Genomic DNA, 17,542 nt, shown 5'->3' on the forward strand with positions numbered 1-17,542 from the left:
TCTCTCTTTCTAGCTATACTCCAAATGCATGCCATTAACCTTAACTGAATGGTCAGCTAGGCTGTCTGCTCAGTGTCCATTTTGCATACTCGTATATGCAAATTGAAGCAATCAATTTTGGGGCTGGGTCCAGTCTAAAATAAAAACATGGGAGCTGCCCCAAGTGTGTGTGTGTGTCTATTGTTTTGCTGGATTAAACATTAGAAAATTGTGGAGATTTCGATGAAAAGTGGAGGCAAATTGTGGGAGCGACGCGTCGTCGCTGGTCGAATGCCAAAGCCAGTCAAGTGTTGCGCTTTAGATATAATTCATCAGTTGAATGATTTGATTTATATGGTTAAGCACGAAGCATGCCATGTGTGAGCGTGCGTGTGTGTGTGTATGTGTGTGTGGCACGTAAGTTGCTGGCTGCTCTTCATACTACTTACTATTATTATTATTTTGTTTGCCATTTGTGGACCATTTGTGCTCATGAAAATGGAAAGTAATTTTTTTGTTGTTTTAGCGCAAAAGAAATTTTTGCGGTCGCGTCGTTGTTAACATGCATGCCTTAACATGAAAACATAAAGATTATAAACAGACATAAATGTAGGGGGCGGGGCACGTCTGCCAGTCTGCCAGTCTGCCTGCTTGCTTACCTGCTTACCTGACTAGCAGCTCACTAGCTGCCCGACTGTTTTGTCAGGTGTTAACAACCTCTCTTGATGTGCATGGCAAGTGATGATCTGCGTGGTAGATGCCTCGTAGTCTTTGCAATTACTTACTATAGTTCAACACACAAAACAATTTACGACTGTGGAAAGTAAGTAACATATCTTGGCATCAATATCGAGATCGTCGTTTTGTCGCTTTTTTGTCACTTGCTTGAATGGGCATTATTGAAGACTTAACCCCATTAGCGTAAATTGGCGCACTTGCCAATCAGCGAAACAGGTAGATGGCTAGGCAAGGGCAACAAAAGAAACACACTTTCTGTGGCTGCGACTGCGGCAGCGGCATGCCAAAGAACAGCGAGGCGAAAACTTTTACCCAGCCCCAAAAAAAAAGAAGAAAAAAAACGAAAACCATGATCGAAACGCACAATATCAACTCATTCACGAAGCGCAGAGACAACGGCGAGAGAAAGAGAGCCAGCATCTTGGAATTTTTAGTACCTGGCTTCTTCTTTTGGTTTTTAGTACAAAAACCAGTTTCTGGCATGGCGCCCGCTGACCAAAGCAGCCCATGGAAGGCAAAGCTGCTGTGAGCAGCGTCAGTTGCTGCGCGACGCTCAAGTAGAGCACAAGACACAGAGATCGAAACGAGCAAAGGCAAGTGTTTAAAGCCGAAGTTAGCTACCAAGCCGAACCGAGTCGAGCCGAAGCGAAACGAAACCAAACCGGGACGCGACAACAAAAACAGCGCGAGTCAAAGCGAGACGAGACGAGGCGACGCTGTGCATGCGCAGTCAGTTGTAGTTGTAATTGTAGTTGTTGTTATTCGGTATTGTTGTTGTGGTGGTACTTGCTTGTGTAGAGCTGTGTGTGCAGTGCGCCAGTGCGCAGTTTAATTATTGCCCCACCAACATCCCAACAACAACAGCCGCAGCAGTAGTAGCAGTAGAAGCCACAGCTCCCTGCTTAAATTCCCGTTCCCCGCAAGCTGGCAAGCAAAGTTTACTTGTTTGTCTGCATTTTTACTGCACTCGTATTGGTATACATGTGTGTATGTATAAGTGTGTGTGTGCGTGAACAGCGGCACTGTGTAATAGCCATTTTTCCAACACTCCACTGTGTGCGCTTTTCCATGGGAAAATATTCTTTTTCGCGTCGTTTTGCGCTTTCTTTTTTGTGTATAACAAAACAAACGTAAACACGTAACAAACACAACACTGGGCAATATAAAAACTAGCCACAAAAGAATACAAAATTTCCCAAGCAACAACAACAAACCAAAAATAAACACTTTTTGTTTGGAATTGTGTGCAATTTCACAAGCTGCCGCTGTTGTCGTAGTTTCCCCTGCCCGAAAAGTAAGCCAAAAATATAAATCAGAAAAGAAACTGGTTACAACAACAACTATAATAATTACAACAATAACAACAGTAGGTCCAGCAGCAACAACAACAACAACAGCAAATTGTTTTTTAACCGCAGCTTGTGATTAACATATTTCCCATCAAAAAGTCCATGTTTTTAATCGCCACAACTGCAGGTGTATGCGTGTCCATACAACGAGAGTGTGCGAGTGTATGTGCGTGTGTGTGAATGTGTAAAACAAGAAGTGGACGCAGTCGCAGTCACAGAGACCTTGAAGCTGTCGCTGTTGTCGTCTTGGGGTCGCTTCATGGACCAGATTTTCGTATCGATACGAATCCAATGAGATGAAATCAAATCAAATTGCATATTACAATGTAAATGTGTGTGTGTAAATCCCGAAGATTTTGAAATGCAATGTTTTATGGCCAATATAAATTTACATAGAGATGATGTTCACATATTTGCATACTCATAAATAGCTTGTCGTATGCCCGTATATCTATCGAGATGCCTGTGATCAAACCCTAGTCTGTAGTCTTCAGATGAGTATTGAGACAGCTTATTTCGAAAACTGACCAAATAACGTTTTGCATGACTATGGACCGTTCAGCAAATAAAATGCATACATATGTGTGTGCGAATGAGTGTGTCTCATGTACACATACTTACACTCACACACTTAGAGTGTAACAACACCTGTGCTTGCTGTGTACGGTACAAGTTTTTTTTCTTCATTTTTTCGTTTTTGGTGTCGGCGCGCGAACCAACAATCCAATCCATTCCAACGGTACTGCAAACGCCCCGGAGAGAAATAATCAAGAATATGAACGAACACACACACACAACAGCACACACATATATGAGCACTTGTACTTGTAGTTGTGACCTTACACAGACAGACAGCGAATTCGCTCCAATAATTGGCACAATTGTGCCATAAACAAAGTTTAAAGAACTCATTATTAAAAAAGTATTACTTACATTCTTGTTGATCTAACATTGAAATGGATTTATTATACTTAAAATATATTTCGCTTCTGAATACAAATATTATAATATAATAAATACAACTTCTTGAAGCTATGTTTGAAAGCCAAGGTTAAACATGTTCAAGTTGTTTAGTACGACTGCAATATCTTTTTAATCAAACGCAATGTAGATCGTTCCCAAGTAGTCAAAAGCACTTTTAATTTGCTACTCTGCTAATTGTCTGACCAAACCTTTTTCAAATAAATTACCATAGGTGTGATAATGCTGTAAAACATTGTTAATTATTTCTTGAACATTTCGCAAAGATTAAAGCACTGTAAATAATTGCTAATTATTATGAAATTTGAAAACTGGTTTTTGTTTTCGCCAAGTATTGATTAATAAACATTAGCATTAGAGTGCTGTCATTATTTATTGCAAAATATTTAGATGCTACTTAAGTAACAAGTTTTATTTCGGCGTATAAGCATATTGGAATTTGTTTTCGCCGGGATTAATAACTATATATTGTTTTGTTTATTTGCATGACTGCATTGCAATTATGATTTCATCACTCACCAGTTGATTAGTTAATTAAACTGTGCTGCTTAGAGTTAACTAACTTTTTCTAGTTCAATAGAAAAGTATAACAAGAGTAAGAAATAGAAAAAAAGAAAATCCGACATAAATCTAGTTTAAAAGCTATTCACTTTTCCTACATAACAATAATGAGAGAGTTCTACAAAAAGAACTCTATATACCATAGAAGAATATTACTCAATCCCCGCTCATAGCTCAATAGAAAAAGAACAATGGCTTGCATAGAATTATCATAACAAAAGCGACACGCATCTATTTTGCTGTCCAAGAGTGTCGGCATCAAGAATTCAATATGTAGTAAGAGAAGTCTAAGCAGTAAAGAGAAGTCGAGATGTAGCACTTAATGCCATCATAGCTGCAGGCAGAGTCCGTGATTATGATTTGATTGTGAAGGCTAGAATGTTTCTGCTATTTAGGTGGTAATCGTCATGCCCCATTCTAAATCGTATTTGTAGCTAAAGTATTTTTTTTCTTTTTGTGTTAGCTTTGTTGATTATAGCGTTCATATGATTTTGGGTTCTCTCGCCAAGCGATTGTCAACAAACAACAACAACAGAAAAAAAAAGCTAAAGGCAAATATGTGGTTTTGACCAAAAAACTTGCCTGCGGTATGCAAATGAAATGTTTCTAACAGAAAACTGAGAGAGAAAAAAAATAAACGTGGAAACAGAAACAGAAACAGAATAACGTTAAAAGAGGAAATGACCAAATACGAGTTCGACTTTGAGTTTAAGTTTGGGGCGAGAATGAATGTGTAATAAGCGCGGCATTTGAAACGGGTTTCAGGTAGCATTAACATTCGTATCGTAGTAACATAAATTGGCAAAACTAAATGGAAATCAATCTTATATGTAGTATATTCGTATCTTAACTGCAGCGCAACGAATCAACGAAAATGGAAATGTGGAAAATGCTTCGGCTGCTGCCAAATTGTGGACAGCGACAACGACAGCTCATGTTGTTGTTATTTTTCTGTTGTCTCTGCTACTTGACCCAGCACTCTGATGCCTGGCGACCATGTCCGGAGCTGAGCACCGCTCTGCGTTTGCCATGCAGGTGAGTGAATCTACATGGCGAATATTCGTATATTGTATATGTTATGGTAGAGAGACAGCGCATTTCCGCTTGTCGATGATTTTAATAATTGCATGCAATTTACGAAGTGGTTTTGTCTTTGACTTTAATCATCGCGATCATGACGACGTCGACAACGAATACGACAATCAACGTTGCAATTACAAATTACAAACACAACAATCAACAATTACAGATGCAATGTGGTGCCTTTTGCGGCAACCGGACAACTGGGCGCCGTGGCCATGGACTGCGATCGCGTTGTCTTTCACAGCGATGCACCACAGCTGCCATATGGAGCGCCCATCGTGGCGTATACGCAACGTCACAGCGGCCAACAAACATTGCCCGCCCAGGTGAGCGAACGTCAACGAACTGCCAAACGACAAACGAAGTGTTGTCGATGCCATTTAATTGTTTATTTACACACCTTAATTACATTTTTATTCGCAGACATTTGGACAGTTGAAGTTGCCCATTGAGGAGCTGGACTTGTCCAACAATCTGATACGTCGCATTCCCGACAAGGCTTTCGTTGGCCTCAAGGATTCCCTTAACGAGCTGCGTTTGGCCAACAATCTGCTGGGCGATAATCTGAATCCTATCTTCTCCACCGCTGAGCTGCACAGCTTGAAGAATCTGCGACTGCTCGACTTATCGGGCAATAAGATCAAGCTGATTGAGGAGGGTGTGCTCAAGGGGTGCGTGGACCTCAAGGAGTTCTACATGGATCGTAATAGTCTCACCGAGGTGCCAGTTAATTCGCTGAATGGTCCAACTGCTCTGCGACATCTTTCATTGCGTCAGAATTATATAAGTAAGTCAATTTTAATGCTATGAATGGCTCTTGTATATGCACAATGTTGTCCTCTTCTTAGCGTTTGTAAAATTGCTAACTTTGTAAATGAGCCTATTGACTTTGTGGCAGTTTAATTGTCAATTAAAAGTGACTAGTAAATTATCAACTCCCACTCGGTGATTCACAAGTTGTTAATCTCTTTCAATTGTTTATTTCACATGCATATGTGCTATTGAAAAATCGAGGGTTTGATTTCAAATTTGAATTGACTAGTAATGTATATTCTCAACTCCCTCTTCATTGATTATCTAATGACTAACCTAATTAGTGGGTGGTAATTTGAAAATAGTTTATGGTTTGTAATTCCGACTAAGTTATAATCATAGTTTAAAATTAATACTTTGCTTTGATGCACTTATATATTAGTCAAAGCTGATTGAGTTGAGAAATTTCTTAATAGATTAAATTAAGTTATTGCTGATTACTAATTACCGCAATCACCTATTGATAAGTGCATGTTGCAATTGCATGAAATTAATAATCACGCATCAGTTCTGGAAAATTTTTTAATATAATATTAACTAGTCGGTACAACTAAAAACTTATTTATAGCTTACTTTGAATATCAAGTTTTTCTTTTTAACCGCAAAATGACTAAGACAATTGAAAAGAACATAAATCTGAGCCGTTGAATTCAAAATCATTTTGTAATTTCCGACATACAGGGAATAAATGCAGAAATTGCAATTCATTGTCTTACCTTTTTCTTTTTAGCAACTCTGCATCGTGATGCATTTAGTTCGCAATCGCAGCTGGAGATCATTGATCTGAGATACAACACGTTGCGCAGCATCGATAGCCAAGCGTTCCATGGACTGCGCAAGATTCGCGAAATTAAGCTGGCTGGCAATCGTCTTAGCAAACTGAACAGCGATGTCTTTGAGAAACTGCCAACGCTGCAAAAACTGGATCTCTCCGAGAACTTCTTTGGTCAGTTTCCCACTGTGGCTTTGGCGCAAATACGCGGACTGAAGACCTTGAATGTCTCCTCCAACATGCTTCAAGTAAGTTTGCAATAAACATTTCCTTAAGCAATCAGTTTTTAACTGTAATCATTGCAGCAATTGGACTACACGCACATGCAAGTCGTGAAATCCCTGGAGACTCTGGATCTAAGCCGCAACAGTATTACGAGCATTCCACCGGGCACATTCCGCGATCAGACTGCACTCAAATACCTCGATCTCAGCCTCAACTCGCTGCGCACAGTGCGTATACTTAATGTTGCGCATACGCAATACGTTTATAATACTTTTCTTCGCTTTGCAGATCGAGGACGATGCTTTGGAGGGTTTGGAGAACTTGCAAACGCTCATCATCAAGGACAACAACATTCTGCTGATTCCGGGCAGCGCTTTGGGTCGCCTGCCACAGCTCAGCTCGCTGCAAATGGACTTTAATCGCGTGGCCGCGTTGTCGGCTGAAATTCTCGGCTCGGTGCAAGCAGGCGACATTACCACGCTCTCCCTCTCTCGCAATGTGATACGTGAACTCCCTCCTGGTAGCTTCCAAATGTTCAGCAGCCTGCACACTCTCGATCTAGCTGGCAACTCGTTGGCCATGATCAATGCGGATACTTTTGCGGGCTTGGAGAGTACGCTGATGCAGCTGAAACTTTCGCAGAACAAACTCAGCGGATTGGGCGGTATGCCATTGGTGTTGCCAGAGCTGCGCAGCTTGGATCTGAACAACAACAATCTTGGCGAGATTTCACCAAACATTTTCACAGAATTGGAGAATCTGCAATCGTTGAATCTGAGTGGCAATCATCTGGCTCCCCTCACTCCAATGCTCTTCAAACCTTTGAGTCGGCTGCAAATCATCGATCTGAGTCATTGCAGCATACGTCAGCTGAGTGGCGATGTGTTGGCTGGTCTGCAGGATCTGAAGCACATTTACTTGGCAGGCAATCAGCTGCAGGAATTGCAGGATGGCAGCTTCCTCAATCTGTGGAACATTAGCTCCATTGATCTGTCCGACAATCGCATCAATTCCATACGCGCCGGCGCCTTTGTCAATGTGATGCAGCTGAAACGATTGGATCTGCATGGCAATCAGCTGTCCGCCTTCAAGGGCGAGTTCTTCAACACGGGCACAGGCATCGAAGAGCTGGACATCTCACACAATCAGCTGAGCTATCTGTTTCCTTCCTCCTTCCGCATTCACCCGAGATTGCGTGAAATACGCGCTGCCCACAACAAGTTCTCCTTCTTCCCTGCTGAGCTCATCACAACGCTGCAATATCTGCAACACATTGATCTGTCCCACAATCAACTAAAGACCATCGATGAACTGGACTTTGCCCGACTGCCACGACTGCGGGTGCTGTTGCTGGCCGACAATCAACTGGATATGGTCAGTGAAATGGCATTCCACAACTCGACACAACTGCAAATTGTCGATCTGTCCAACAACAATCTCGATCGCATTGGCGAACGCACCTTCGAGGGTCTCGTGCGTCTCGAGCAGCTCAACCTGGAACATAATCGCCTCTCGGAGCTGTCCGATGGTGTCTTTGAGCACTCCAAGCTGCACATGCTAGAGAACATTAATCTGGCGCACAATCGCTTCGAGTATGCGCCACTCAATGCGCTGCAGTTGCGTCAATTCTTCGTCTCCTCGGTGGATCTGAGTCACAATCGTATTCGTGAACTGCCCAAGGATGATGGCATCATGATGAACATAAAGAGCATTGATTTGTCCTTCAATCCTCTCACTCCACAAGCTGTGCACAATGTGCTCAACGAGCCCAAAACGGTCAGGGAAGTGAATCTTGCAGGCACGGGCATTCAGGAACTCCAGCTGCTGGAAACTCCTTTCCTGCAATCGCTGAATCTGTCGCACAACAAGCTGCGCAACATCAAGTCCGAGGTGTTCCAGCGTGTCACGCTGCTGGAATCACTCGATCTGTCCAGCAATGAGCTGCTGTCGTTGAGCGATCTCTCGCTCGCCTGGCCACAGCTGCAGGTGCTCCAGGAACTGGACGTGTCCAACAACAGCTTCGAACTCATCTCACAATCCAACTTTGCGCAGCTGGAAATGTTGCGCAGCCTGCGCTTGAATCACTTGCCGCTCTGCAGTCGCATCGAGAAGAATGCCTTCCGCACGCTTCCGAATCTGGCCACGTTGGAGGCTTATGATCTGCCGCTGTTGGGCTATCTTGATCTGCAAGGTATTATGGAACTACTGCCGGGATTGGAGATGCTAGACATTGAGGTTAAGGATGGCACAATTGGCAGCGAACAAATACAACCTCTGAAGCATCCACGCCTTAGCTCGCTGGGCATACGTGGCGAGCGCTTGAAATCCATTTCCTCGGGCACCTTGGCAGGTCTCAAGAGCAACGAGTTGACCATCAAACTGCAAAACACCTCGCTGACTGCCTTGCCACCTGCTTTACTGTTCCCCGTGCCACGCTCCTCACATCTGACGCTTAATGTGCATGGCTCCAAGATTGGCGCGTTGGTGCCGCAGTTCTTGAACGCTCTGGAGGATCGTCGTGCCAGCCTGCAGCTACAGGGTCTGGAAAGTAATCCCATAAACTGCAATTGCGAAGCACGCGCACTTCGTCGTTGGCTGCCTAACTCGGGCATGCCAGACTTGACTTGTCACGAACCCCCTTACATGGCCGGGCGCAAGCTCATCGAGGTGGGCGATGATGAACTCACATGCGATCCACGACGAATGACTTCAACGACGCCGGCTTCACGTCCCTCCACGCCACTGCTGCAGAAGAGCTCCAGTCAATTGGTGACACGCACCAGCAGCAGTGCCACCACTGAGGAGCCGCTCATCATCTGGAGTCTGGAGCCCACACAGCCGACGATCATGAAGATTAAGACAAAGGCGCCGCTGATGAAGGCCCAAGCGCCCATCATTGGCAACGATGATACGCTGATCATTGGCATCGTTGGTGGTGTGGTCGCCTTCATAGCCATACTCATCATCATCATTTGTATTATACGACTGCGCATGAGCAACGCCGAGTACCAGCAGAGTGCCGCTATGATGGGCATGCCATCGGCCATGCAAATGGGCGCTCACAATGCCGCCTACAATTACAAGTCGAGTGGCGGAGCGCCGACAGCAGCTCTGTATGCTGTGCCACCATATCAGGCAAATTACGCAACGCTACCGCACAAGGCGGCCTCCATTCATCAGTCCACACAGAATCTGTCGCAGCGCCAGCAACAGGCTGTGCAACAAGCGGCAGCTGCTCAACAGGCAGCAGCTGCTGTTGCCGCCTACTCAACTATGTCACGCATGTCGTACTTCAGTGGAGCTGGAGCGGGAGCGGGAGCTGGCGGTGATGGTGCCGAGAGTTTATCACAGCACCAACAGCAGCAGCATCAACATCAACCATACATTATTTATTCGGATGACAAGGCATATAGATAAACACAATGTAGAGATTGCTTAGTCAAATCTGTAGAGTATCATCCTCACTTTTCTCCATCTATCTCAGTCAAATCAGCAGAACAGGTTCTACACAATAATAATATTAATAATGATAATAATATATGAATATGAATAACAAGAATATTCATTGTCAGCTTATGTTGTATATAGACTTAGTACACTCTTATCTGTATCGTATCTGTATCTTAACAATTAATTAAGTCGAAATATAACGCGTATGCGAAATAAACAAATTATAGTATAATAATAAATTGCCACAGTGGTTTCATTTCATATAGATTTTCACAAAAGGTGTCTTTTATTTATACATCAAGATGTTTTTTATACAAGTCTACAATACTCGTAAATGCACATAAGTTATATCGTATATATGTATATATATTGATTTATAAAATTAACACATGTGTAACGTGTGTTCAAAATGTGTCAGATACTTCAGGATAATCATTCACAGTCTTTGCTTTCCATATGCTTTAAATAAACAACAATAACCAGAGCGCATATTAATTTCATTTCCAATGCTTAACAAAGTTATGTCGTATTTACAATTCTCGCACCAATTAAGATTAATAATTAATTAACATGTTTTATGGCAACAAGATACCAACAAAATTTGAGATACAAAATCTAATGTTTCAATTCGGTAGATATAACAAAAGTCTTTTTCTTTTTTGAGTATCTATGCCATTTGACCATACGAAGTGTGCATTGTGTAATTACGACGACGATAGTAGACCATTAGGCCATAGCTAATACACAACAGCGCAGCTATGATGCCTATGAGCATGGCTGCGAAAAGATAAGATTTATCAATATCTGTGTTAATAAAAATAGACATTATAATTTACCTGTCGCCGCACCTAAGTTAGCTTCTTCGTAAGTCATGGTCAAAGTTGAGCGCTGGCATTCTGCATCCCAGTCTACGGGCAGCACATCCTCGTACAGTTGAAAGAGTTTCTCTAGTGGACAGGATACACCACAGCCAGGTATATCCATTGGCAGCGGCTCCGCTGTGGTGTTCTTATAGAACAACGAAACCAACGGCTTATTCTGATCGTTCACACGCAGCTCAAACATTATGCAAGCTGTGTATGGTGGACTATGCAGCTGTTAAAATACAGAACCAATGAATCACAATAATAACAAATAGTATAAAGCACATACCTGAAACAGATTGAGAGTATTCAACAAGTTGGCAATGGTTGTGTCATGTGCGCTATACACAAATACTGTACGATCCGGATGCAGCTGTTTCTCAATCTTCTTGCTGAACCGCGTGAGTATGTCTTTAAGTAATGGGCCAGTCTTGAGACGTGCCAGTTGGCGAGTGTAAGTATTGATAGAGAATGCAAAATTCGACACATAAGTCAAGTCAGCGCCGCCGTAAACCTTTTGTGTCCACACTGGCAGCGTTTTGTTGTACAATTGCTCGATAAACAATGTATTATTAAGATATTGCGCCTCCGTAAAGGTTTTTTACAGGACGACCACTATTTTGGCTTAAGTAAAAAAAGAGATCTTTAAAGCGTTCCAGCTTCGCCTTAAACTCCGCAGACTCTTGTAGAATAGACAAATAATAGTCAAATGCAGGGCAGTCTGCCTTGGCACCGATTATCTAAAAGAAAGGTAGCTATTAGTCTTGAAGAAGTTTACAGAACACTCAAAATTTGCATTAAAGTTAATTGGATTTTTAGGATAACTTTCCAAAACAATAAACTGTGCAGTATAATGGGCTTAACTGATAAAAATAAATTTGGTCGTGCGCATTTTTAATAACTGATTGCAATATTTTTTACACAAGTTAAGTGCGCTCTCAAGAACTTAGAATTTGTATTTAAATAAATAACATATATTATATAAGATAACTGCTTATGTCAAAGAAGTTAAATCATTTAAGGGTTATAAACTGTACTACCAAACAGTAGAACTTCACAAACATGTTTAAAACTAGTTTAAAACTGCCAAATTGTTTTTATAAGTTAACCTTGGGATTTAAGTTAATTGCATTTTTATGATAATTGCCAAAGAATTTAAGGCATTTTAAGTAAAACAAAAGAATCAAAAACATAATTACCGCATCGTATTTTTCAGGCATCGTGTGAACAGGAATCGGTTGCCATTTGATTTGATCATTCCACACATCCTCACCCACAGGTTCGTATAATCCAGCCAGATTGGATTGTGCACTCATCAGTGTGCGGTCCACATCTGTGGACTGTATGTAGATTTGATCTATGTCAAATCTTGTGCTCAACAGCGAATTATAACGTTTCCTAAGCCATTTGCCTAATTCATAATGTTGTTGCTTGCCACGCTAAAAAAATTGAGGTAAATTTAGTCATAACTATCCGCAAACTATGAATACATAAATACAAAAACTTACATTAGTCAACTGTCCCCAGCCCGTTGGCCAATACTTGCGGTTTTTCCAGGGATCCGTTGGATATGGATCGAGTGGCATTCGATCGCCATGTCGAAAAATCTGCAATTCAAAATTCAATGATGAACCATATGGTATAAAGTATTTTTAGGGTACAAAAAAGCGGGACTCTTACCACATGCGCAAACTTCAGTTCACCTGGCAACGTGGCTGGGACACCTTCAACATCTTCGCTACGATATTCCAGAGACGCATTACCACATCCAAGTAATGAACATATGCAGAGAAAGACGATTGCCTTGACCGAGTAGCTGGTTTGGTAATACACCATCTTGAACAAAGAAAAAAACCGCCAACGAGCTAAACTGTTATTTTTAATTAAATTCAACCACACACAATAATTGAGTATGTGTCATACACAATTGCGCGCTTACCGTCAACGTCGAATAATGGAGACCTTATCGTGCACTAGCTATCTTTTAAATAACATGCATTACTATCCAATTTGATTTAAGCAATTGTTGCCATTGTGTGTTGCGATTTCACAGCAGAGTGACCAACGTGACCGTTATTTGTATTTCAAAAGATACCAAATCTGCACCGAATGTTTTGGTATTTTTGACCAGCAGTTCAATTTACTGCTATACGGTATAAAAAAGGTTATTTTCAAAATATTTTAATGTTATAGTTCATATTTTTATTTTGTCGATCGTAAGTCAATGGCCATTGAGTAAGAACATGTCTTACTATGTGCTCGTTTTTTATTTTTTTTTTTTCTAATTAAAATTTCTATATGCAATTATTGAATCATTCTTAATTTCAATTAACAAACATACTGTTGATTGTTTGGACTTAAAATTGTAACGCGTTTGGGATTGGTTTCGAACTGTAGACTTAACTTAATAATTATTGGAAAACGAAATTCGGCTATGGGGGTTATTGTTTTTGTTTAGTAATCCACTCTGATTACATTTGCGTCTGGTATTTGATATCTAAAATCTTCTATTACCACCTCCCATATTCAGTGCAGCTCTAGGGGGGTCCATTAAACCTGTATTGATAAAATAAACTTATTGAACTATATTGTGGAATATAATTTATGATAACATACCTATTTCTGCCAGGAACACTGCCGCCCTGACTACCAAGCGGTGGGAAGTCCGATTGATATGAATTTGGTGCATTATTATGCTGCTGATGATGGTGACCATTTGTAGGTCCGTGTTTATTAAAGTTTCCGCTCTGACTGCTGTTTTGTCCACTGCCACCACGTCGCGCATTGAAGCCACCACGACCAGCAAAACCGCCACGATTCGCACTAAAACTGCCTCGACCAGGTTGCGTGCTTCCACTTAAATATATGAAACATTTAGTGATGCATTTCTCTATATAAAAAATATTATATAGACTACCTATTCATGCCCAGATTGTTGCGTTGACGCTGGAACATTCCGTTGTCAGCACTGTTCCCACTTGGCAGAGGCCCATTACCAAATCTTCCTTGCTTGTTGGCGCTGCCAAATGACATTTGCTGCTGCTGCTGTTGATGATGATGATCGACAGCGGGCAACGCAAATCCTCGTCGATCTTGTCCAATATTTTTCGCTGCTTCAAAGCCACCGCCACGATGTCCACCATGTGACCCATTGTGGAAATCATTGTAGCCGCCACTTTGATTGAATTTGTTTTTGTTAAACGCTTGCTGTGGCGGTGCGTCAGTGCTTTGGTTCTGTTTGCTATAGGGTGCATTACGTTGCTGTCTGAAACTCCCCTCGTTCCTCATGGGTCCAAAATGACTGTCATTTGAATTTGATGTCCGATTATTGCCTCTTCCACCTCCAGCTCCCCCTCTGAAGCTATTGCCACTCATGTGACCACCACGATTGAAGCTGCCACCTAAAAATTAAATATTTCGTAGCGTCTTAATACCTACAATATTTGTTAAATACTTTACCTTGCATAGGCCTTCGATTAGCAGCTCGGCCCCCATCACTGCCGCCTCCTCCAACTGCCCCGCCTCCGCCACCGCCACCTCTTCTGTCTTTTGGTCGTCCGGGCTCCACGACTATAGCCTGTCCTTTGAATTCAATACCATTGAGTGCAGCGATGGCGGCCTCAGCCATTTCAACGGTCTCCAGGTGCACAAATCCACAGCGATTCATAATATCGCACTCGACTACAACTCCATAGCTGGTGAATAAATGCCGAAGCTCCTCGGGTTTGCAGCCAGGCGGCAGGCTGCCCACGAAGACTTTGGCGGTCTGAAAAATGCGGCACAGAAATGATGTTTAGTCATTTATACGCTCCATGCAGCACCTCAAATATACGTACAGACATGAAAGCACCTTTAATGTTTTGAATTTTCAATTTTTCTTTATTTTTATATTTATTTTCGTGTTTTCTTCTTCCTCTTTCCACATCGCCCAGCCAGACTAACAGTTAACAGTTGCTGGTGCTGTTATTTAACAGATATGCCAGGGATTGTTTAAATTTAACATGATCATTTTTAACATGTCAATTCACATACAAAATGACAATTAGCTACAAATATTTGTTAATTTACATTTAAAACTGAAAAATATAATAATATTGAACCGCAAAAGTTACACTATCAGCTGTTTTCATCAACGATAGCAGTATCTATGTTAGGCTGCAATTAAGGAATTATCGATAATTTTTTTAATTGCGGTGAAAACAATTTGAAAAGCTATCGAATATTTTAGTTGTTTGCTTGTTTGTGTTTTTTTTATAAATATTTTTAAGCAATGTGGGCGCCAAGTAATGAAGAAACTTATTTTGCAAGCATGGATGCCACCAAGAACGTTGTACATATAATGCCCTGTGTGGAGATGATGGTGACCTTTAGCGGCGAGCGAGGAGAAGCGTTGCGCTTGAAAAAAGCTTGTGTACTGTACGCTGAAAGAATTGACTTCAAGGAGCTGATCGTAAGTAGGGCTTTATAACAATAAACTGGAATTAAAATTGACTGTTTGCTTAGCAACTGCGATTAACTGAAAAATGCGATCAGCGTCGTATGTACATAACCACCGTGGACAACGCATCCTTTCACATACTAAAACAGGATCAATCATTGAATGTCACCTTCGCGGGCTTCATGGAAAATGTGATACGCATGTTAAAGGACTGCCAGGCTGGTAAACTGGAGCTCTGCCTCTCCCAACGCAACGATGCAGCTTCAGGCGTCGATCAATCCAATCCGGACTATCTGCTGCAGTTCGTCGAGATTAGATCGTTTAAAAATCTGGTGCATCTAAGCCTGCCTTGCCGTGTGGCACCATTGAATACAGTGCTCTTCTACATCAACAACATGCTTGAGGTGGCACACAAGCAGTCCTACAAGCTGGAGCAGAACACGCAACAACTGCAAATGGAATTGCAATCACAGCAAGCACACATCGATCAACTAAGTTCGGACAACGCAAAATTACGTGAAGCACTCCTGGAGAACACACGGCAACTGGCCGAAAAGCACTCTACAGAAATGCAGCAAATGCATGACAAACTGCAACAGCTGAAGGAGCAGCACAACAATGAAGCCGAACGCAGTCGGCGTACAATTGCGGGACTTCAAGCGCAATTGGACAGAGCGATACAGCAAAAGGGAGATGTGAAGGCGGCACACGAGCAGGCGGAGCAACGTAATCAAAGTCTCAACGAGGAGCTGGCGTGCTGCAAGACACGAATCTCCACTCTGAAAGAGCAAAACGATAAACTGCATACTGAGCTGACGGCGGCCAAGAAGCAAGAGCGCAAGCTAGAGTACAAAATCGAGGACTTGAAACAGCATACAAGTGAGCTGCAGGAGCACATACAAAAGGGTCATAAAGAAAAGGTATGTATATACGTACCTCATGAACATTATACATAGTACTAATTTTATTCACAATTTCAGGCAAACATTGCCGCCGAATTGGAAGCTGAGAAGAAAATCAATCACACCAAACGACAAGCGCTGGAAATGGCCTCCAATGAAATCTCAAAAGCGAATCAAATCATTCTAAAGCAAGGCCAAGAAATGCTCAGTCAGAAAAAGACCATCGCTTGGCGCACCGAGGTAGCGTTGCAACAGGAAAAAGCCATTAAAGAGAAGGATAAACTGCTGTGTCTACGTGAAAACGAGCTTGAGCATGAGCGTCAAACTTTGCAGCAGCTGCGACAAGAAATTCCACAACAGCTGCAATCAATGCGACACTTTGCCGACGGTCTGGAACAAAAATACACGAATCGTAAGCTAGCATTAAAACACACTATACATTACAACATTCTTCACAAACGAGTATTTTTTTTTAGAAATTGAATCGCTAAAGCAACACTTGACAGCAGCGCGTGGCAAGGAAAATCAAGGCCACAGATCCAATCGCAAATAGTTAAGGAAGTTTTTTATAGAAGAATTGTTGTGTGTTTGTTAATTGTATTATATCTATAATTAAAATTTAAGTTATTCATAATCTTCATCTGCATTTTTTGCCTCCGTTTTGTACTTGAGCCGTTGCCACATTGACAGCTTGGCTAATGTCCTCAAACTGATTCATTTTTAGGCGCTCGCGTATCAGTTCAGCAATGGCTTTCTGTGTGCGTCGCTCCAAACGTTCCAGTTTCTTGCTGACATCACGCTTTAAATCCCAGTCGGGCTTGCGTGGAGCCAAATTTGTTATGTCAATCTCATCAATGACCATTGGCTGCTCCAGCAAATTAAGCTGTGACTGCACAGCCGTCTCAATATTCCCCGTGGGCTCTTGTGGCAAAATTTCACCCGTTGTGTTTTCATTTTGTGGTTTATAACTACGAAAAACTGGCCTAGAATCGAAAAGGGGAAAACAAAACGTTTTGCATCTCATCACTCAGAACGTAAACAAACTGTACTCACTTTGGCAATTTGTTGTCTGCTGTGTCTGCGGCACCAGAATTTTTGGCTAAAGCCTGTTCACGCAGCTTTTGCAAACGTTCTTTGCGCTTTAGCGACTCTTCGGTGAGTTTCCCCAAGTTGCTAGTTTCGTTGCTGGTCATTGCAATTAGGGATAATAAGAAACACAAATAAAAATAAACAAAACTTAGCTCGTGCGCTTACTGCGGCTTGTTATCGATAACTCTCAGCTCGATAAGCGATTGTGTTTAGCCAATAAGTCGAATATTAATATAGGCTTTCTTTTTAAAACACATAATCGACACTAAAGTCTATGATTAAAGCAACAACCAATCATT

At 41.8% G+C, this 17,542-nt stretch overlaps 5 protein-coding genes across 6 annotated transcripts; 2 read left to right on the forward strand and 3 right to left on the reverse strand.

Moving 5' to 3' along the window:
• Window positions 1–1,231: 1,231 nt before the first annotated feature.
• On the forward strand, window positions 1,232–10,190 carry LOC133835632 (protein artichoke). Of its 2 annotated transcripts, none has more exons than XM_062265656.1 (7): window positions 1,232–1,310; window positions 4,465–4,643; window positions 4,858–5,017; window positions 5,115–5,478; window positions 6,235–6,524; window positions 6,582–6,728; window positions 6,790–10,190. In XM_062265656.1, the coding sequence occupies exons 2-7, from the start codon at window positions 4,483–4,485 to the stop codon at window positions 9,916–9,918; spliced, it is 4,251 nt and encodes a 1,416-aa protein (XP_062121640.1). In that variant the 5' UTR covers window positions 1,232–1,310; window positions 4,465–4,482; the 3' UTR covers window positions 9,919–10,190. The 2 variants fall into 2 exon arrangements, with proteins under 2 accessions (XP_062121640.1, XP_062121639.1); XM_062265655.1 differs by lacking the exon at window positions 1,232–1,310 and adding an exon at window positions 1,318–1,465.
• Window positions 10,191–10,202: 12 nt separating this feature from the next.
• LOC133835643 (prostatic acid phosphatase) lies at window positions 10,203–12,908 on the reverse strand. Its single transcript, XM_062265668.1, is given in 8 exon segments — window positions 10,203–10,728; window positions 10,788–11,046; window positions 11,104–11,415; window positions 11,417–11,554; window positions 12,014–12,253; window positions 12,323–12,421; window positions 12,495–12,650; window positions 12,754–12,908. Coding segments are annotated over 7 exon segments (1,314 nt in total). The 5' UTR covers window positions 12,754–12,908; the 3' UTR covers window positions 10,203–10,618.
• A 266-nt stretch (window positions 12,909–13,174) lies between these two features.
• Window positions 13,175–14,806, reverse strand: LOC133835644 (keratin, type I cytoskeletal 9). Its single transcript, XM_062265670.1, has 5 exons — window positions 14,651–14,806; window positions 14,274–14,580; window positions 13,732–14,215; window positions 13,431–13,670; window positions 13,175–13,370 (listed from the first exon to the last, which is right to left on the reverse strand). The coding sequence occupies exons 1-5, from the start codon at window positions 14,654–14,656 to the stop codon at window positions 13,352–13,354; spliced, it is 1,056 nt and encodes a 351-aa protein (XP_062121654.1). The 5' UTR covers window positions 14,657–14,806; the 3' UTR covers window positions 13,175–13,351.
• A 112-nt stretch (window positions 14,807–14,918) lies between these two features.
• Window positions 14,919–16,788, forward strand: LOC133835639 (spindle assembly abnormal protein 6 homolog). The gene is made up of 4 exons (XM_062265665.1): window positions 14,919–15,264; window positions 15,318–16,172; window positions 16,233–16,566; window positions 16,631–16,788. Exons 1-4 carry the CDS (start codon window positions 15,085–15,087, stop codon window positions 16,705–16,707), a joined length of 1,446 nt encoding a protein of 481 aa, XP_062121649.1. The 5' UTR covers window positions 14,919–15,084; the 3' UTR covers window positions 16,708–16,788.
• Window positions 16,699–17,481, reverse strand: LOC133835646 (coiled-coil domain-containing protein 12). The gene is made up of 2 exons (XM_062265673.1): window positions 17,208–17,481; window positions 16,699–17,137 (listed from the first exon to the last, which is right to left on the reverse strand). The coding sequence occupies exons 1-2, from the start codon at window positions 17,345–17,347 to the stop codon at window positions 16,792–16,794; spliced, it is 486 nt and encodes a 161-aa protein (XP_062121657.1). The 5' UTR covers window positions 17,348–17,481; the 3' UTR covers window positions 16,699–16,791.
• Window positions 17,482–17,542: the final 61 nt, after the last annotated feature.

This window comes from Drosophila sulfurigaster, chromosome 2R (assembly GCF_023558435.1).
Source record: "Drosophila sulfurigaster albostrigata strain 15112-1811.04 chromosome 2R, ASM2355843v2, whole genome shotgun sequence".
In the NCBI taxonomy this organism is placed as follows: domain Eukaryota; kingdom Metazoa; phylum Arthropoda; class Insecta; order Diptera; family Drosophilidae; genus Drosophila; species Drosophila sulfurigaster.